This window comes from Rhinichthys klamathensis, unplaced genomic scaffold (genome assembly GCF_029890125.1).
Source record: "Rhinichthys klamathensis goyatoka isolate OS25496 unplaced genomic scaffold, OSU_Roscu_1.1 h1tg000339l_1, whole genome shotgun sequence".
In the NCBI taxonomy this organism is placed as follows: domain Eukaryota; kingdom Metazoa; phylum Chordata; class Actinopteri; order Cypriniformes; family Leuciscidae; genus Rhinichthys; species Rhinichthys klamathensis.
This window is the reverse complement of record NW_026606853.1, coordinates 380,407-401,766: the sequence shown is the minus strand read 5'-3', so window position 1 is coordinate 401,766 and position 21,360 is coordinate 380,407. Positions and strand designations below refer to the sequence as shown.

General features: G+C 37.2%; 1 protein-coding gene across 2 annotated transcripts in view; it reads left to right on the top strand.

The window, feature by feature from the left end:
• Positions 1 to 205: 205 nt before the first annotated feature.
• bsnb (bassoon (presynaptic cytomatrix protein) b) overlaps positions 206 to 21,360 on the top strand; it is a 95,078-nt gene continuing 73,923 nt past the window's right edge. For both annotated transcript variants that reach the window (XM_056272487.1, XM_056272486.1), the window contains exons 1-2: positions 206 to 636; positions 15,567 to 15,942. In XM_056272487.1, the coding sequence (XP_056128462.1) occupies positions 458 to 636; positions 15,567 to 15,942 (555 nt within the window). In that variant the 5' untranslated portion in view covers positions 206 to 457. The remainder of the gene's footprint in view (positions 637 to 15,566; positions 15,943 to 21,360) is intronic.

Here is a 21,360-nt window from a genome sequence, read left to right as displayed (position 1 = left end):
GCTACTGTCACCTTTAGCTTGCTCATTTAATATTTATATATGTATATGGGTTCATTTAATTTAATGCCTGCAGGGACGGTTATTCTATAACACTTAAAATCCAAACGTTGGGATCCCCAATGAAAAATAAATAAAATGACATTAAAAGGTTATTATTTGTTTCATTATTTCATCGGTAATCTATGCATTTCTCCAAGGCTTGATCTAGGACACAAGCGCGTTCACGCCGCTCCTCCGCCCTGCCTCTGTTCTCTTGCACGCTCCCCGGCTCTGCGCGTGCTCGGTCGAGCCCTTCCGCTGGGCGCACGCGTGCGCGCTCCGCTCAGGATGCTGGGTTGTAGGTGATGATGGCGGAAGAGGAGCTGCGCTGAGTTTTCTCCCAGTTGTTTGAAATACACCCCTACCAGACGCTAGTCAGCAGATCTCGTCTTTGTCCTCCGTCTCACTCAGAGGGACTATGGGGAATGAAGCGAGCCTCGAAGGAGAGGGCCAGCCGGGGCAACCGGGAGGCGCTGTCCCCACGGCTGGAGCCCCGGCTTCCATTTCAGCACCAGCGGGCGGTGGACAGCTCCACAAGCCGAGCAACGGAGCGCCTGCCGGGGGAATGGGCACTGGACACGGCCCGGGAATGAACAGGTATCCAGAATCATTTCAAAAGCTTCTGGCACATGTATATTTTTGTGATTTCAATGCAATGCTTTGTGCTACACGATATGAGTCTGTGCGGTCTAATCTTGTGCTTTTACGTTTAAAAGAACTATAGTCACTTTTAGCCATATTCAAAATCGACAATCATGTTTTTAACAGCCTTGCACTTCACACCCGATGATTTACACCAAATGATATGCATTACCTAAACCTACCAAGCCAGTTGCCTGCTAAAAACCTCTATATGTGCTAGAGATCAGCAATCAACTAACATATGCTGCACTCATGGGGTTATTTGATCTCTGGCATACTTGATGCATAGATCTATTTACATATGAGCATGCATATGTACATAAGCAGCCATGAGAATGTTTTGGTTTTGCATGTTTTATTTAGTGTATATTTCCATTCATTACAGACAGTCTGCGCTGTTAGCCTTGCTCTGTCCAGAACCAAGCCACCTATGTTAGTTTCTGAGCTTTAATGGTCTGAATGCGTGATTGATGATATTGCCAGATGCATATTAAGCAAGCAGAGATTTTCCACATGCATTTATCTGTATTTAGTAAATAAATACTTGTGTAAATCTGGTGTCTGATGTTATAGGCTATAGAAGCGAGTCACGTTCTGAGATAATTTGAGGTGTGTCACACTCTTATTTATTAATATGAACCCCAGTTTGCTTTGGTATGATGTAGTCAGGGCTGTTAAATGAAGTGAAATTCTTTGCTTTGTCAACCACGCCTAACAGTGCTGATATCAAAATGCACTGGTACTAAAATCTCACTGTAAAAGACACTTGAGGGTTCTGAGAGTGCAAGCATGATGAAATATTATTATAGCATTAATAATTGATCAAAGTTTGACGAGGATGCATGTGATTCTGTTACACGTGCAAGCGAACATCTTTCACTACCTCTCTCTATTCTTCCCCACCCCTCTCTCATCTCCTGTTCTGTCTCCCTTTACAATCTTTAAATAATGCAATGTGTGAATTTTCCTTGCAGATTCAGAATTATTCAAACTTTGTATTGCAATTCATGCTGTTCGCATATTTACTCTCTCGGGGTCAATATTGTATTGCAGTGGTTTTCAAGTGGTTTTGCTTCAGGACACAGATTTTACATTGGATATGAAGTGGCGACCCAGCACAGTACCAGAATTGGATGTACAAAAACATCTCTTGGATTTCAATAGTTTCGTGCTCTTGGCAGCCAATAATTCATAGCACAAAACACATTATGATTGGCAAAAACTGGTTGGACCCATTTTTATTGTTGCCTGTGTTTACATTGTGAAGCTTTCTTTGTGGTTTTTGGATGAGGGCAGGTCATGCGACTTGCGTTTAACACATGAATTTGTGCCAAAACAATATAACGTATGGATACATGACCTTTAACAACCAAACATGTGTTCCCAACCGGTGGGTTGCAGGGAAACACTGCTAAAAGCTATTAATAAAATGCAACTAACTGTATAATTGAGCAAATTTAGAACAGGAAAATAAATAGGCTTATCATCTTGTACAACAGAAAAGAAAATGAGTCCCAAATGTTCTAATGTTGAAGTCAAGGGTTGTGCATCAAATCAGACTTTACAATATTTGGGCACAAAATTCATCTGTGACTGTAAACGCAAGTCAGATTATAATATTATCCAATTTATAACAGTGATTCTCAACCAGTGGGTTGCATGGAAACAATGCTAGAAGCAATTCATCAAATGCAATGAACTGTTTAATTGTGCATATTTTGGGTTTTCGTAGCGATGCAATGGAAGAACCATTTTAGGTTCCCCAAAGAACCTTGTGAACTGTTCTTAAAAGAACATTTTACAAATCTAAAAACCTTTTTCTACTATAAAGTACCTTTTGTGCAATGGAAAGGTTCGGACGTTAAAGCTTCGGAAACATAGTTGCCAGAAAAGAACCTTTTTAAAGAGAGTATTTGGACACAAATCTATCCGTTACTGTAGAGGCAAGTCAGATAATAATATTATCCAAATTATAACAGTGATTCTCAACCAGTGGGTTTCAGGGAAACATAATACTAAAAGCAATTAATAAGATGCAACTAAACATATAATTGTGCATATTTAGAATAGGAAAATACATAGGCTTATCAACTTTTAAAGTAGAAGGAAAATCATTGTTATATACTGGATTAAATGCTAGACGTCCTAAGTAAGACATGTTTTGCATCTTGCACAACTTCGTATCAAGTGTTTTGAAGTGCAGATACACCGTGTAGCCAACCTGAAACATCGATTAACAATGCAATGATGCAAATGAAATGTATTTGTTGCAGGAGGGTGACCTAGCTGTCGGTTTGTTTGTAGTCAGGCCTCTCGCAGTAAGACTATATTCTGGATGTCAGCGTTTCTCAATGGCCTGATTGGTTTGTTCATGAGCTAAAGTTGAATCTGTTTGGACGTGTGAGAAAAGTACAGAAGCATTTGTACTAGGGCATAATGTTACTGCTGCACGTACTGACTGTCTGTCTGTGTCTGACCGGCATCATTAAAACTCCTGAATGGGTGTGTAGTCGCAGTCGTAGCCTTGCGTGAGTGTTTGAGGGAGGAACAAACCCACCGAGGATATTGCCACCTGGGCGGGGGAAACATTTGTTTTCTCATGAGCCGTTCCGAGACTCTTGCATTTTTTCTTCTTCTCGCGTCCGTCTCATGCTTTTATTGATGTACTGAAATGCCCAGATTTTTCTGTACAATGTCATCCCGTCATTCACACACACATAGTGTGTGAAAGGCTGCTTCTCTGACTGATGTAATGTCTTATGTACCATATCAAGCCACTTCATCATTCACTGGTAAAGCGCGTGTGATGCCTACAGATGAGGCGAGACCTTGTGCTAATCTCCTCATGGGTTTCCTTCGCTCTGAAATCTTTTAAAACGAGTTTTAAAGTTTGCTGAAGCAGGTCTTTAAAATCATTTCACAGCATTGCGGTCGGCTTGATAAAACTGTATACTTACTATATGTCATAAATAATAATTACATTTTTCTGTAACTGAGCTTTTTTAAAGTATAATGTACATTTCTAGTAACAAGCTACCATGCTCTCGCGAATAGCCTGGGGAAGCCTGATTCATTTTAGTGAGTCATTTCATTTGGTTCATTTCAATGAACTGGATTTATTTGAATGACTCAGTTGTATTCCTGGAACATTTTCTCCCCTCCGCCCCCCTTAATTTTGTAGTGAAATAAATATCTAGTTGTGGATAAGTACTGTTCAAAGGTTTGAGGCCGTTTTTTAAATGTTTTTGAAATAAGTCTCTTCTGCTCGCTAAGGCATTTATTACATCAAAAATACAGTAAAACAGTAATATTGTGAAATATTATTTGCAATTTAAAATAGCTGTTTTCTACTTGAATATATTTTAAAATGTAATTTATTCCTGTGGTGCAAAGCTGAAGTCTTTATTGTCACATGATCCTTTAGAAATCATTCTATGCTGATTTAATTAATATTTTTGAGAAAACTATTATATATTGTTTTTAGGATTCTTTGCTGAATAAAGTTCAAAAGAACAGCATTTATTTTGAAATTAAAATCTTTTGTAACATTATAAATACATTTACTTAATCACTTTTGATCAATGTAATGCATTTCTGAATAAAAGTATTAATTTCTTTCCAAACAAATCTTACTTTTTCCAAACTTTTAAACAGTAGAGTAAACTATGGTGATATTTAGTTTTAATTTGAGTGTATTAACCAAAAATTCTGTCACCCTAATTTATTTATTGTACTTATGCCAGATAAATATTGATCCTTTTAATTAAGGTAAAAATGAAGTAAAAAGATATCGTCACCTATAGCTTCAGTATAATTCGTTATTTTTAGTTTTTTCAGCTTGTAGCGATGTTTACTACTAAAGAATAGTTTGACTGCTTGAATTACCAATCTAGTTTCAAATCTTTCCTAGCAATCTTTTCCAGTATTACTGACAGTATTATACAGTATTACTGTCTTGTGTTTTCTCATCATATGTAAGCTTTAAAATAAAACCGTTTTATTAAGGTTGCATTATGTAGCTATACAGTTTCATGAATCAAGTCACTTGGGGAAGCATGTTTGAAAATTTCCATGGCACAAACTCAGAATGTTCCCTTTTGATTGACGGCCAAAATGAGGAACCAGAAGCTATTAGTGTGTGTTTGTATGGACTTTTCAGAGGAGTGTGTAGGTGTTGTTTGTGCTATTAGTGAAACACGGACGAAGAGAAAGACAGGAGGAATGAGGGAGATGGATGGAGAGACAGAAGAGGATCCGGCGCTTTATTTCCCAGCAGATGGGATAGGAACATTGCTGTCTTAGCCGCCAAACATCACCCCCATAAAAGGGACCTGAATTGTAATGACACAGAAATCGAATAAATGTTCTCCGTGAGCCTGCGGCATTCTTTTAGCGTTCTCTTTACGCTGCCACTCAGAGTCTTTAAACCACCCCATTTATTAAGCCTTGGAAGAAAACAGATACAATATAGTGATGCACGCCGGCCCACATGTCGAAAGGCCAATTTTAAAAAGGTTAACTCCACATCCTCCCATTTCAGACCTCTTCCATCATATGACACTTAATCTTTAGTTGTTCACGGTTCCCCGGCCTTCAAACCTTACTGTACCAGCATGACATCTTCATTGTATGTCAGCATAGTAATGGTGTTCTGTATTGCAGTATAGTATAGTATAGTAGGGCAGGTGGGACAGAGCTTCCCCCACCAAAAATATTCATCCAACATAGATCTCTGTATAAACTGAATCCATTATAAATTGTAAATGTATTCAGCTTTCTGCAACAAATTTTTTTTGTTGATTTTCTAGACTATTTTAAGTCATAAAGTCATAAAATTGAGCGCATGGCTTTGGCAGCCGTGTATTGTGATACTAAGCTAGGGTGCCTGAGTCTGAATATGGATATTTTTCTTATAAAAATGTATCGCTTGGCTTTAGAAGGCCGTTATTAACCCTCTGGAGTCGTATGGATTACTTTTATGATGGATGGATGCGCTTTTTTGGGCTTCAAAATCTGTGGTACCTTTCACTCCCATTATAAAGCTGGGAAGAGCCAGGATATTATTATTTTTTAATATAACTCAGATTGTGTTTGGCTGAAAGAAGAAAGTCATACACACCTACACCTTGAGGGTGAGTAAATTATGGGATAATTTTCATATTTGGGTGAACTAACCATTTAAAGCCTGTCAATCAAAATTAGAGTGCCAACCTCAGGCTGAATAACGACATTAGATCTCTTCCAAAAGTGTGTCTGCATGTGTTCAGTGATTTACAATATAAACTTACAAAATGTTCATCATAAGCTAGCTCTAAAAACCAGAATCTGCCCTACCTAAATTATACAGTCAGGAGCCGCTCCTGCTCCACACTGAAGTATAGTGCACCACACTAGAGTAAAGTACTCTAAGAGTTTAGTTCTGTACAACCTGAATATTCTGGGTTCAGTACAAGTTCATCTCAATTGACAGCAAATGTGGCATAATGTTGATTACCACAAAAAGTCATTTCAACTTAACCCGTCATGGTTATGGGGAAGTGAAATTCAGAAATGTAAATTTTTTTTTTTTTTTAAATGAAGCACTTTCCTCTGTATTATTTGAGCTGTAAAGCTGTTTAAATCATCAATCTTAGTCGTTTTAGGCTGTTAGAATTTATGGTGTTGTGTTGTTTTTTCACATTAAATCATGTAAACACATTGTTTATATTTGTTTCTGCACTATTGAACGAGTATGAGTATTGTAACATTTATTGGCCTCGTCGACTTCCATTGTAAGTGCCTCACTGTAACCCAGATTTTTGCCTTTTTAAAAGAGTAGAGAGCATAAGTTGACATTAATTGTGTGGTAATCCACTTCATGCCACAAATGACGTTGACTTGTCTTGTCCTGCACTACAGGAGAATAGGACTCCACACAGAAGTATAGTATAGCTCTTTTCACACGAGTCCTCGTAGGACTGTATCTCGAGCGAGAGGAGACATGAATCGAGTTTGTCAGTCTTCACCCATGTCTGTTCTTCTCATGTGGAGCTGACTCCCACTGGTTCTGTACTCTCCTTCTGTCACTCTGTGACTCATCAGAGGTGTTAACACAGTAGAGAGAGGAGTGAAGGGGACTGCTCAGCACTACAGATCCAAATGAATCTGATCCAGCAGACATGGCTGTCTAAGGCTGCTGTTAGCCCCTTTATGGACTGCAGAGAGAAGAGAGAATCACAGTAAACGTTCACTCCTGCTCGGGGAAACACTTAAGCCCCTTTGTACATGCGATTGTGCCCAATTTAGGATTTTATGTAGAGTGGTAGGATTAAAGTATTGTCATGCTGCATATAGATTTGATGAATGTAAAGCTGCATTCAGAGGGAAACATGTCAAAGTGAGCTGGTCATGTGATGCATAGGTTCCACGTGAGAATATACCGTAGACTTCGGTTTTTATGTAAAGGTAATTTTAAGTCTGTCCATCCATCCACCTATCCGTTCGTCCATCAGTCCATCCATCCGTCCATTCATCCATCCATCCGTCCATTCATCCGTCCAATCGTCCATCCATCTGTCCATTCATCCGTCCAATCGTCCATCCATCCGTCCATCAGTCTGTCCATCCATCCATCCGTCCATCAGTCTGTCCATCCACCTATCCGTTCGTCCATCAGTCCATCCATCCATCCGTCCATCCATCCGTCCATTCATCCATCCATCCGTCCATTCATCCGTCCATTCATCCATCCATCCATCCGTCCATCAGTCTGTCCATCCGTCCATTCATCCATCCATCCGTCCATCAGTCTGTCCATCCGTCCGTCCATTCATCCATCCATCCGTCCATCCGTCCATCCATCCGTCCATTCATCCATCCATCCGTCCATTCATCCGTCCATTCATCCGTCCATCCGTCCATCCATCTGTCTATTCATCCATCCATCCGTCCATCAGTCTGTCCATCCATTCATCCATCCGTCCATTCATCCATCCATCCATCCGTCCATCCATCCGTCCATCAGTCTGTCCATCCGTCCATTCATCCATCCATCCGTCCATAAGTCTGTCAATCCATCCATCCGTCCATTCATCCATCCATCCGTCCATCAGTCTGTCCATCCATCCGTCCATCAGTCTGTCCATCCATCCATCCGTCCGTCCATCCATCCATCCGTCCATTCATCCATCCATCCGTCCATTCATCCGTCCGTCCATCCATCCATCCATCCGCCCATCCGTCCATCCATCCATCCATCCATCCATCCATCCATCCGTCCATTCATCCATCCATCCATCCGTCCATCAGTCTGTCCATCCATCCATTCATCCATCCGTCCATCAGTCTGTCCATCCATCCGTCCGTCCGTCCGTACGTAAGCCTACACATATAATAATGGACATGGCAAAACATGTGAATTTACTTATACACTATAATTTGGGGACAAAATTTTGCTCAGAACTAAGCCAAATCTGATAAAACCGTCCTTTGGGAACCTCTAGGTTTGTCCTCAATTGGAAAAACATAAATAACTATAAAAATAAAGAATAAATAAGAAAGAATAATAATATTTATTTCTTTATATTAATAGTAATGATAAAGGAAAATGAAAAAAAAAACATAAATATTTTTAGAAAATAAATGTACATATGTGTAACTGTGTGCATATTTTCTGCATATGCAATTTTGTTTTATTAAATCATCTTTATATTAATGCAAAAGTTTTCTTAAGCAGGTAACTTTTGAAAAAATGTATTAATGCCAAAATTGTTCGTTGTGATGGAAATTTCAACACAACTGAGGAAAAGTCTTTATTAAATGAATATTATTATTAATATTTTTATTACAATTTCGGGGAATTAGGTTTATATAAAAACAATACATGTCTATGGTATGTCCTCATTTGGACAGTCAAGCATGTACACATCCGTATTTTTTTTTTTTTTTTTTAATCTTTATTTAATAAGAAATACAATTTACAGACCCAAATCTACAGAGACACTACATGCTTATACATTCATCCTCACATTCATACCCCAAAAAGATACATGAGAAAAGGTTTCATATAATTATAATAAACATAGAATATTATTCCATTTTTTGTTATATTCATCTAATTTATTGTTGCTTTCTGCTATTATCTTTTCTAAAAGAAGATGCGACCTTATAACATTCTTAAAGTAACCTAAACACAAGCATGATGATACTTTTGTTTTAAAAAATAAACATTTTCCCTATTAATAAAATGGTATTTATCACAAGCAAACTACCTGTAAAATGACCAAGTACAATAGTTTGAGGTGTTATGGTAAATTCCATTCTAGCCGTCTTTAACCAAGCTTGGACACTTGACCAGAATTTATATACTACTGGGCAAAAGTAAAATAAGTGCCATAGGTCTTCCTCTTCCTCCTCACAAAATCTGCAATATGGGTTATTTTCAATGTGATCTAAAATAAATTGATCTAAAATATTCTTTCCATGGAATTGATACATTGATTTCATCTTCCCAGTACTGGCAGACCCTATGAGGAAAAAGTGCAAATCCTGCAGAATATAACTTCCAATTGTAAATTATTTTATTTATTTTTATATTATGTAACCATCCGTATTGTTTCTTTATATCTGTATTTCTATTCGAGCAGATAGATGGTCTCGTGAGTTGTCTGAGAGTGAAATGTCATAATATCTAAATTTGCCATGCATTTTAAATAGAATGACCACAGAAAGTACAATGATTACCTGCAGTGAGACACAGAGTAGAAATTGTTAATCAGTGATCCATTATGTTTTTTATTATTTCTGCATTCATGAATAATTACCTGAGCACTAGACAATTATAAGGAGTACATGCTTCAGTTAATGACACAATCAATCATAGCAGACACAATAAGTCCTTGATTAAACACAAGTTATGGCGTATCGAATCACCCTGTCAATAACCATGGCCCTGCTTGTTTAACTCCCTAACATTTAAATTTTAAATCTGTAAAGCACTGGTGACAGACGTGTCTCAAGGGTATGTCAGAAAGCAATGTTACACACTGCATCCCTGTCTGTCCTGGCTTTATGCACTAACATGGGGTCTAAAAAGAGAAGTCTCTTATGGTCACTAGGCTGCATGTATTTGATCAAATATACAGTAAAAACAGCAACATTGGGAATCGAAAGTAAGTGTTTTCTATTGTAATATATTCTAAAATGTCATTTATTCCTGCGATGGCAAATCTAAATTTTCAGCATCAGTCTTCAGTGTCACATGATCCTTCAGAAATCATGCTGATTTGCTGCTTAAAGGTGTAGTATGTGATTTCCGAGAATCGTTGTTGAACACTGTTGACATTTGAAATCAACCCAAACAAACACGCCCCTCCCCTCATTGCTCCGCCCCCGAAATGCACTAACACACAATGCAAGAGTGGATGTCTCTTTATCATAGCTGAAACGCAGCAAAATAATGCTTCACGACAAATAAAGTGAAGATGACAATCGAACGAACGAAAAGGAAGCACAAAAGTTTTAACACATTGGCGCCCCAAACCAGGCAGGAATTCAAATCTTTTCACAAATGACTAACCTTTTCTGAGTCTTGAACAGCCGTCCTGCTGCAGATGGTACTTTTAAAGACGGCCTATTATGCTTTTTTTTTTTTTTACTTTGCTGTTTGACTTTGACTTTGTCAACTTTGTTTGAAAAGCTAAAAAGCACAAAGTCACTCCAAAGGGAGTTCTTCTCTATATCAGTGCGCACTCTTTCTGAACTCCCTGAAATGATTCCATTCTAGTCTTGAGTTTTCTTCAGGAAACGAACGTCACAATATTCCTCATTTAAATATTCCCTGCCCAAGGCTTACACAAAAAAAGGGAAAAGGCCTGGTTGAGTTATAAGTAGTGTGTTGTTGCCATGTCCAAGTGTTAGTTTTTACACCTGAGAAGCGGAAACTCATGGCAATGGAATGGGGCGTGACATTTCCCAAACATGCTTGAAGCGGTTGGCCAATCACAACACACTGGTCCAACCAACCAATCAGAGCACATCCCGCTTTTCGCAAGGAGGGGCTTCATGGAGACAGGAATGAAACAGAGCGTTACTGACAGATTGGAAAGAGAGGTGCTGCAACAATGTCTAAAATGTGAAAAATAATGTGTTTTTTTAACATTCAAGCATGAAAACCTATTCTAGTAGAACCCAAAAACAAAATCAAGAAAAGGGCATAATACAAGCTCTTTTAATATTCAGGTTGTGAGGAATTTGACCTTTTAAAAGATTATTTAGCTGTCCTGTCATTGTTCTGACTTTTGAGCATGGACATTACAGGAAGCGTGATTTAGCATCGAGTGCGTTTACCTTCTAGCTGTTCTCTTTACTGTTAATTCACTCTCTATTGAAGCTTTCTCTCCCCGGCCCAGGCCTCAGGATTTCAGTAAGGATAAATTCAATGCATATTGATATGAGCAATATCTCAGAGTGCATTGGGTGCATAGTTCTTCTTTTTTTTAATAAAGATATTATGAAATGCCCTCAGCAGAAAACTATCAGCCATGAGATGTGATAAAGTGTAAAGAATTTTGTCAGTGAGTTTATTTCTGTATGTTATTTAAAACTACTGTCGCAGTGATTATTCTAGACATCAGTGAAATTAAATGAACTTTAATCTCAAATGAACTTTAAATAGGCTTCTCATATTTTACATCTTGAGAAAAAGCCTCACAGGTCTGTTTCAGAAAAGATCTCAAGAATGTCTCAAACTGTGCTCTGATTTGCCAAGATGCCTGCAGTATGCAGTCTGAAGAAATCTCAATATGACCACAAACATTTTTCATCAAATTATTCCTAAAACAAATAACCTGCATGCCAACAGTTGTCCCATTTGCTTGGATGTTGATACAGTGCATGCATTTGCTTCTCTCAGGGACATGCAGAGAGTTTCTCAGAGGCAATATATAGGCTATTTTGCATCACCATTTTAGCCTGCATTTCATACATCAGGCCTGTTGATGACACTTGGACTTAATTTAACCCAATATGAAACAGTAAATCAATATGCAGTCTTGAATCCTACTTACCATTAAAACGAGTGCTCTCAGGTCTATTCATGTCCGATTTTTAAGCGACACAATTCAATATTACAATTAAACATACCGCAGATCAAGATCCCTACACAAATGCAAACTCTTCTGTCCATTTGGACTGTATAGAATGATAATCATCTTTTTTTTTCTTTTAGCTATTTCTGCTTTGTTAAAAACGGTTAACAGACAGTGGCTATGTAGTTTGCATCAAGTTATGAATAAGACTGGGAAATTACTCCACTTCACATTGTCTAAGGAAATTTGAGCTTGTTGTGCTACATCATGAATGGTTGGTGTATTAAACATGAAAATGAAATTTATATATTATTTTTAACCCTCTGGTACTGTTCACGTGTCGGCCAAAAATGACAATGTTTTATTATTTCAATGAAATGATTGTATTATATTTTAGTTCGATAATGTATTTTTATTTAATATTTTGTATTTTTAGGGGATTTTATGGTTCTAAATTATATTTATGCCGTATTTATGCAAAATCTTCTATTTAAACTGTCATAAATCTTGAATGTTTTGGAGCACAGACTTCAGTTTGGTCTCTTTTTAAAGACAACACATGGCAGGTTATTGCTGAAGTGAAAAAAGTGAACTTGAAAAAAAAAAAGGAATTTGACATTTATTGTTAGGAAAAATGCACAAAAATACCATTTTCAATTTTTATATGAAATGAAATACATATTTTCTAAAACTGAGAAAATCAAAGTCTCATAAATCTAAACAAGCTGTTTTCCAAATTTGAGGTTGATATCCCAAAAAATGAGCTTTCAGTAAGAATTTGTGCGCAGTATCAAACGTTTCCAATAGATTAAATTCGTCTCTCATTCATTTCCAATGCTGTGATTTTTGACCGCGAACAACACAAGTCTGACTACTTTTTTTTAGGACGATTTAACCTTTTCAAATAATCTCCATGATTTTCACACAGCAAAACCTTTACCAAGTTTTGTACCATTCCACTGAAGTAAAATAATAAAATAAAAATTCAGTCAAAAACAAACATCCCAATTATCCTCGCATTCCAAATCAACACATTTTTGTAATCGATTACATTGATGTAACGTTCCAGCCTTAATTTATAATTTAGCTTTCTACATTTTTTAAATGGCTCAAGGCTGATCTGCAGTGACTGAAACAAAGCTAGTCAAGTGTTAGCAATAGGCACTGAGTCACACCAGTGAGAAATGTAAGGGTGGAGTTGACATTTATTTTTCACTACATTTTGACCTGGGGTTGAGAGACTTTTAAGTTAACGTAGTAAAATTGATGCCCTTTACCTTGAAATATGCTGAAAGATCATTAATGTACCAATGGATATAGTACGTGTAAGCCTTTCCACCTGAGCCGAACTGTCGCGAAGTCAATATAGTGTCTAAATTGAATGTTGGGAAGGAACTTTGGATCCCTAGTTGGACTGAGATTACATTTCTTTGCAGGATACAAAGCTGACACTGAAATAATGAGCTTTTCTTCCTCTTCGGCGCGTCTCACTTGATTCAGACCTTGGTAATAATGGCTTTAGATGAAGCAGGATGGGAAAGACGGCCTGATTTTCTGGCGTTGAAGTTTTAGGGCAGCATATAATGAGGGACCAGGTGCTGGAAATATTCCTGGACAGACAACAGAGCAAGACACACACACACACACACACACTTCTCAACCTTACTGTGAAACCTGCTATTTTAGTTCTCACGCGCTTTTCTTGTTTCTCAGAATCTGACAGAAGAAGTGTAATCTTTTGAAGTGTCTTGTGTGTACATTCGAGACTCTCTGTGTGTACCCGTGCGCTGGTGTGTTAGCCGGGCTCTCCGGAGATGTTGTTATGACCATAGAGAAAGCTTAGAATCCATTCTAATTGCTCACTAATCCCAGCACCAGCCTGTGGAAGAAAGAAGAAGAGAAAATCATTACTGCTGTTGACATGTGATAAACGACCTCAGAGTTGCAGAAAGTCTGCACAAACCCTCTCATGCCTTTATAGGCAACTTAGGGACTTATAAAAAAAACTGAAAAAGAGGCCAAGAAAGGGTTCAACAAAAGCTTAAGTGAGAGTTAGAAAGCAGTCAGCTGTAAACGTGAGAAAGCATAGGACTCGTAAATATGTAATTGAACGGAAACGTGGATGTTAAGTAAGCTCAGTAAAACAAACCACAATACCTCATTCACATGTAAATTTGATCATGAATAAAACATAAAAGTAGACAAAAACAGTTACGCAATGATCAAAAGTTTCTTTATGACACACTTCATGACTCACATTCATACTAAAGCAGTTCATCTTTAAACAGGACACACATTCAGCATCTCTTTCTTGGGGAATAATGTTGTTTTATAAAGGCTTCGGAATTATAGGTTCAGCTCTGGGATTTCCATAATGGTTATTGATCACCATTGACAGTTATTTTGAGTGAAACGACATTAAATAGCTCATTAGAGAATATTGATTAAATGGTTAAGTACGTTCACAGCTCTTATTCTTACCGGTTTCTCCAAAAGTGTCAACAGAAAATCGCTCGCAAACAAACTTACAGCATGATGTAGTACGGCGACGATGTGATGAAACGGCCAGTGGCAGATTTTTAACATTCTTGTGCTGGAATGTGTTTGTGTTTGAAGTAAACAGCAGTTCCATTAAAATGGTTCCATTGAAAGGATTTCTTTGAATGAAGCATTCAATCACCTGTGAGTTCTCCTTCATGGTCGATTTCTGCATGTGTCATCCAACTATTTTAGTGGCTTTCTCCAAATGTAGCCACAGATGTTCTTAAATGCATCTTGAACTTTCTGTGTCTGTCTGTTTTCTGATATTTCACGATAAAAACCAATTCAATACCAATACTGATTATTTTAAAGGCATAGTTCACCCAAAAATTAAAATTCTGTCATTAATTACTCAACTTCATGTCTTTACTGGAAACTTTTGTTCATCTTTGGAACACAAATGAAGATCTTGATGAAATGTAAGAGATTTCTGTCCCTCCATTGACAGCTACGCAATTACAACTTTGATGCTTAAAAAAACTAATCTATATGAATTGAGCAGTTTAGTAAAAAAAATTCTGAAGAGACTCGAGTGCTTTATATGATGAACTGATTGAATTTAGGTTTTTATTCACATATAAACATGAGTCAACTCGGACACAACATGCATTGTTATATTATATATTATATTGTTAATAATATAATAGTTGTTTTATTATATTTTGTTATTATATAATATATTATATAATATATATTGTGTTATTATATTATATATTATTATATTGTGTGATAATAATAAAAGTGCATATTGGTTTTATTGTTGTTGCTTTAAAAATCTCGAGCCATAAGTATGAGCAATAGCAGTGATGCTTGCCTTAATAGGCACCACTAATGATAATTCATAACCATAATCTGTTTTTTTTTATTAACCTCAAATCCGATTTTAATAGCCATGCTTTTGTAACTTTGCCACTAAGCGGCTTCTGTTCTATGTCAAAGTTCGAGAATGACCATTTCAGACAATATGCTAAAGAGGAAACCTTTTTGTCATCACAAATAACGTTTTCAGATTTTTTTGAAGAAGCATTGAAAGTCCTTGTCAATCCGTTTGCGTCCGTCCCCCCAGATTTTGCCCTGCTGTATTGATTTATCTTTCTATTTTCATTCAAACTACTCGGGAAGCTGCGGCACAAAGCTCTTTAAATCTCCTCCTGTGAATCCCCTGGGCAGACGGATTCAACAAAGTGTTCAGCTATCGTTGATTTCAAACATATGCCACACACCCCTGCTTTTATTCACACACTAACAATCTTTTTTCTTGTTTTTTTCGTCCCACAGTATCCAAGGCAAACCAAATCAGACAGACCCGAGCATGGGACCTAAACCTGGGGGTCCGCCAGGTACAGGACCTGGTCCTGGAGCCCAGACACAGCCTCAGGGCCCCGGTCAGGGTCAAGCTGCACGGAAGAACCTCCAGGTGGACGTGGGGAGCAGTAAAGCCGGGCACCCTGTCTCGCCCGGGGGCAGCGCTCCCTCCTCGCCCTATTCTTTGCCCCAGATCGCACCCATGCCCAGCAGCAAGCTGTGTCCGGTGTGCAAGAGTGCAGATCTGACGGGCACCACAGACGGCCAGCCAAACTGCAATAAATGCACACAGTGCCGCTCCATGGTGTGCAACCAATGCGGATTCAACCCCAACCCTCACCTCACTGAGGTAAGCAGCCCAATGCATGTTCACGCAATGTTTTATGTTGTATTTTTTTTTTCTTCTGTATGGATGCATTTCATTATGAAAGCTTGTTTCTGTCACGGAATAAAATATTCCGAAAAATTCAGAATTGTGAGATATAACCTCGGAATTGTGAGCTATAATTCGCAAGTTGCAATTACCTTTTTTAAATTCTGTGGCAGAAACAAGCTTCAATAAAATTGATCAAAAGTGACAGTAAAACATTTATAATGTTACAAAAGAGTACTATTTTAAATAAAAGTTAACTTTGTATTTATTAAAGAATCCTGAAAAAATGTATCATGGTTTCCACAAAAGTATTAAGCAGCACATCTGTTTTCAACATTGATAATAATCAGAAATGTTTCTTGAGCAGCAAGAATGATTTCTGAAGGATCATGTGACACTGAAGACTGGAGTAATGATGCTGAAAATTCAGCTTTACTCACAGGAAAAAAATAGATTTTAAAATATATTCAAATAGAAAACTGCTATTTCACAATTTTTCTTATTTTTACTGTATTTTTGACCACATTAAAGTAGCCTTGGTGAGCATAAGAGACTTCTTTTCAAAAGCATTACAAATACTGACCCCACACTTCTGAATGCTATATCATAAGTCCCCCAGGAGAACTATTACAGACTAGTCTGAGCTTGAATACTGAGCATCAGAAAGCAACTGTGTGATATAAGAAAAAAAGAGAACATTGCAGTCCAAATGATTATTTTCGATTAGAGTTTTACTGTTAACGAAAGATTTCTGGAGGAGAGAGAGAGAGATGTGTTAAACAAAAAGCTCTGGGTAATGAATCCTACGCTTGGTCTCAGCCTCCATCTGGCACGAACCCAGGACACACACTGCACTCAACCTGGAACTGCTCAGAAGAGAGTCCTCCGGGGCGTATGGGAATGTGTGCGTGTGTTTGCTGTTTCTGCGTGTAGGATGCATTGGAAAGACCGAGCCAATGTTCAGAGATGTGTGTGTGTGTGGGAGAGCGAGAGGGCGCGCGGCTGAGCGTGTGAGGGTGAGATTGTTTCAGCGTGTTTGAGGATGTTGCTCGGAGTTGCAAATGGCTGGTGGTGCTTTAAAATCCTGCGAGTGTAAATTAGGCAGTGGACAGGAGGACGGAGAGGAGGGGATGTTCACAGCTCATGGTCGCAGAAGGATCAGCGTGGACGGGGCTCTAACGTGATTTTTCAGGCATCTGCTCTCTTGGCTCTGAACTCCAGCAAAGCCATCAAGACGGGAAATGCAAGAGGGAAGTAGCCGAGGGAAATTTTAGAAGGGTTGAAGAACAGTTCAGACATAGAATTACATATAACAAAAAGCTGTGTCATGTAAAATGTTCTCTATAGAAAGCTCACATCTAACATAAAAGTTTGTGTTTATATAACACACACACATTATACAAACGCAAACTTTTTTTGTTAGATGTGATTAATTGCGATTAATCGATTTGACAGCCCTAGTTTAAAGGGAATAAACCAAAAACAGCCTGCTGTAAAAGCTGCGGTAAGCATTTATATTTTTGGAATACCACTTATTAAAATGCCTCTACTACCTGGCAGATTTCACTGAAATAGCTGTCCTGAAATCACACATTTGTTTCCATGACAGCTCTAGGCTCTTTACATGGTAAAAAAAAAAGGATGTGAATGCAGCCTATGCGCATTAGCCAATCAGAAAAGAGCCTCTCTGTTGGTCACTTTGCATGCTAGGGTTGGCTGATCTGTCTTTTGAAGGTGGGTGTTCGGAGAAAGATTGTGTGGTTGAAGGGATGGTCTTAATTCAGACCATTAAGATGGCTAACATACACTACCATTCAAAAGGTTGTGGTCTCTTATGCTCACCAGGGCTGCATTTATTTGTTTGGAAATAAAGTAATATTGTGAAATATTAATCACAATTTAAAATAACTATTATCTATTTTAAGATTTTAAAATGTAATTTGTTTCTGTGATGCAAAGCTACATTTTCAGCATCATTACTCCAGTTTTCAGTGTCACATGATCCTTCAGAAATCATTTGAATATGCTGATTTGCTGCTCAAGAAACATTTCTTATTATTATCAATGTTAAAACAGGTATGCTTTTTATTATTTTTGTGGAAAACCTGATGCTTTTTTTCAGGATCCTGTGATGAATAGAAAGTTCAAAAGCAGCATTTATTTGAATTATTTGATCAATTTGAGTCATTTCTGAATAAATGTATTCATCTCTTTAAAAAAAATTACAGTCCCTAAACTTTTAAAAGGTAGTGTAGGTCGCTGAAAGTGTGGGACATGGGAAATTGTGACTTGACCTATGCTATAAGTGGACTTCAGGGATTTAACTTAAGTGTTAAGTGTAAAATTTGGCATTTAATAAATGAAAATTGTGAAAGTTTTTCTAAAAGCTAAAATGTTTCTACTAAATGATACATAATAATAACATTCAGGCATTATAATCAGACAATTGATATATCTGTATCATGTTTCAGCTTTTGACTATCATATCGCCACATTTTTCACAGAAGGCTTCATCTTTAGAAATTCAATCGGGGAAGTTTTCGGGCCCTGCTGTGCTTCATAAAGACAGGATTGAATTAATTGGGCCCCAGTGAAACAGTGGACACTACAAAGCGGTTCTGAGACTCTCTTGATTTATATTGATGTTACAGCACATATACACCACTAACTCGGCGTTTTTAACAGCCCCGCTTTTATTTCAGCTACATGTGACGAAATGATGGGAAATATGTCATCTGGCGTGTTATTTCAGGGTTCAAGCGCTGTAAGAGCAGATGTTTTATGAGCATATCTATCTATAAATTACAGGAACGTCTGTCTGTCTGTTATTCGCATATCTCTCGAACCGTTAGTCCGTTGGATTTCAAACTTGACAGGTGTCTTGCTACGGGCACGATTAAGTGCAGTGCCAAGTTTGACGTTGTTTGGATTAGAAATGCAAAAGATATCGTTAATTATATCGATAAAAGAAGCACTTAGAAGGTAGTGGTTTAAAAATAAACATTCTAACATAAACACTCTGTCAGCTAAACATTAATTCAGTTTACTTCTGAATATTATATTTTATTCACGGCCATCATTTGTGGTAGCCTATTCACAAACTGTTTGCTCAAGCGTAGCGTTTTCTCGGAGTTCACTGTGTAGGCTGCATGCTCCCTGAATCGTGTAGTTCAATTTTCCACATTTATTGTATGTCATCATGTCAGTATCAGTATTTGCTTTCTACCATGCACAAATAAAAATGTCACTGAACCTTTGCTGTGTAATTGTAACAATGAGCACTCAAACACACCGAACCAACAATTACTAAAAAGTAAAAACACACACAAAAATTGATTTTGCACGGGCACTTTGCACTAGTGGTTTGAATTACTAGAGATCTCTGCAAAATTGAAATATAGCAATATTGGGCTGTATTCAAATTTGTTTGAATTATAATTTGTATGCATCAAGCATGAACCAAGCATTAGCATACATTTCAGTGAAACCGGATACATCGTGATACTCTAAATCAGTTGTATGTTGAGTAGGGGTGGGCGATATACTGGTTGAAGCGATAAACTGGCTTTTCCGATCACTTTGCTTTCAAAGAGAAGATGAGGAAGAACTTGTTAGGAATAAGGTGCATGTGATGTGGAATTGACACTCCTGTCAGTTTCTGGCAAAACAAACAGGCTATTAAATCAGCTGTATAGCCATATGGCAAACACCTAGACAGAAGCGTTCAGACTGAGGAAATCATCTCAGGAATTATTAAAGGATTAATAGCGCATTTATCTAGTAATCGTCACCCAAATGTCACCAGTATGTCATGGCAGGCTGCATCCAAATTGGGAAATTGGGAAAAAAAAGTGGGTGATATTAACAAGATAATTACAAAAAAGTATTTTTTGGTAAGAATTCACATTTTAAATATATATAGATAGTTGTTTTGTTTCTGTTTTTGAAAGTTATCTTATGCACACACATACTGCATTTATCTGATTAAAAAAATACAGTAAAAACAGTCATATTGTGAAATATTTTTTTTTACAATTTTTCTATTTTAATTAGGGCTGTCAAATGATTAATCGCGATTAATCGCATCCAAAATAAAAGTTTGTGTTTACATAATATATGTGAGTGCACTGTGTATAATTATTTTGTATATATATACATACACACACATGTATATTTAAGAAAAAAATATTATTTATATATAAAATATTTATATATAATAAAAATTATATATAAATTTATATACAGTATATACATGAAAATATTTCTTAAATATATACAAGCATGTGTGTGTATTTATATATATATATAAAATAATTATACACAGTGCACCCACATATATTATGTAAACACAAACTTTTATTTTGGATCCGATTAATCGCGATTAATCATTTGACAGCCCTAATTTTAATATATTTAAATATGTACTTTATTTCTGTAATGCAAAGCTGAATTTTCTCCAGTTTTTAGTGTCTTCAGAAATCCTTCTAATATGCTGATTTGGTGCTCAAGAAATATATATATATACTGTATATATATATATATATATATATATTAAAAATCCTACAAGACACCAAACTTTTCCAGGATAATGTGCATATATTGTAATAAATCGTTATTGACAAAACTGCTAAAAAGTGAGAGGAATGTTGATAAAGACAGGCAACTTCATTTAACACTGAATAATATCAATTAAAAATAGTGCAATATTGATAATTTTACCCAATACCCAAATGTATGTGAAATATTTTTATGCTTGTTCAAAATTAGCTTTCTTAGATTAGCAACATTTCAATGTTAGAAATCAATTGTACGCTGAGTTTCCTCGGCACTTCACATGCCGTTTGTATGATGCATATGTAGAGCGTTATTAATTGATGACTTCAGTCAGGATGCTGCTTAGAAGGAAGGAAGCTGCCTACTGTATAAAGAAAATATCGAGTTTTTACTATATTTTGTGTTTGTCAGAATGTTCCGGTAGTGATGTTTTGTCCCAGGCAGGGGCGTAGAATTTAGTAGGGACGCTAGGGACATGTCCCTACCAATATCCAGTGACACTGATATATCCCTAGCAATATTTTCGATCAAAACTTTAAATATATTAAATATTGATGTCCCCGTCCCCACCAATTTCAAAATCAAACCTACACCACTGGTCCCAGGTGTTGCAAAGTGTAAAGATATCATGTTAAAGTTGAACTCTAAATGTCTCTTGGTGAACAAAGCAGAGAGAACATGAGACAAGAAGCAAGAACAGCTGGTGAAGAGGAAAAAGAGGGGCGATCTGATCACTATGCAACAGACACCTGGAGAGAGAGAGAGAGAGAGAGGCATGACATGATGGTGACAACACTGAGTGGGATGCGGGAACCAGGGATATACGGACAAAGAAATAGC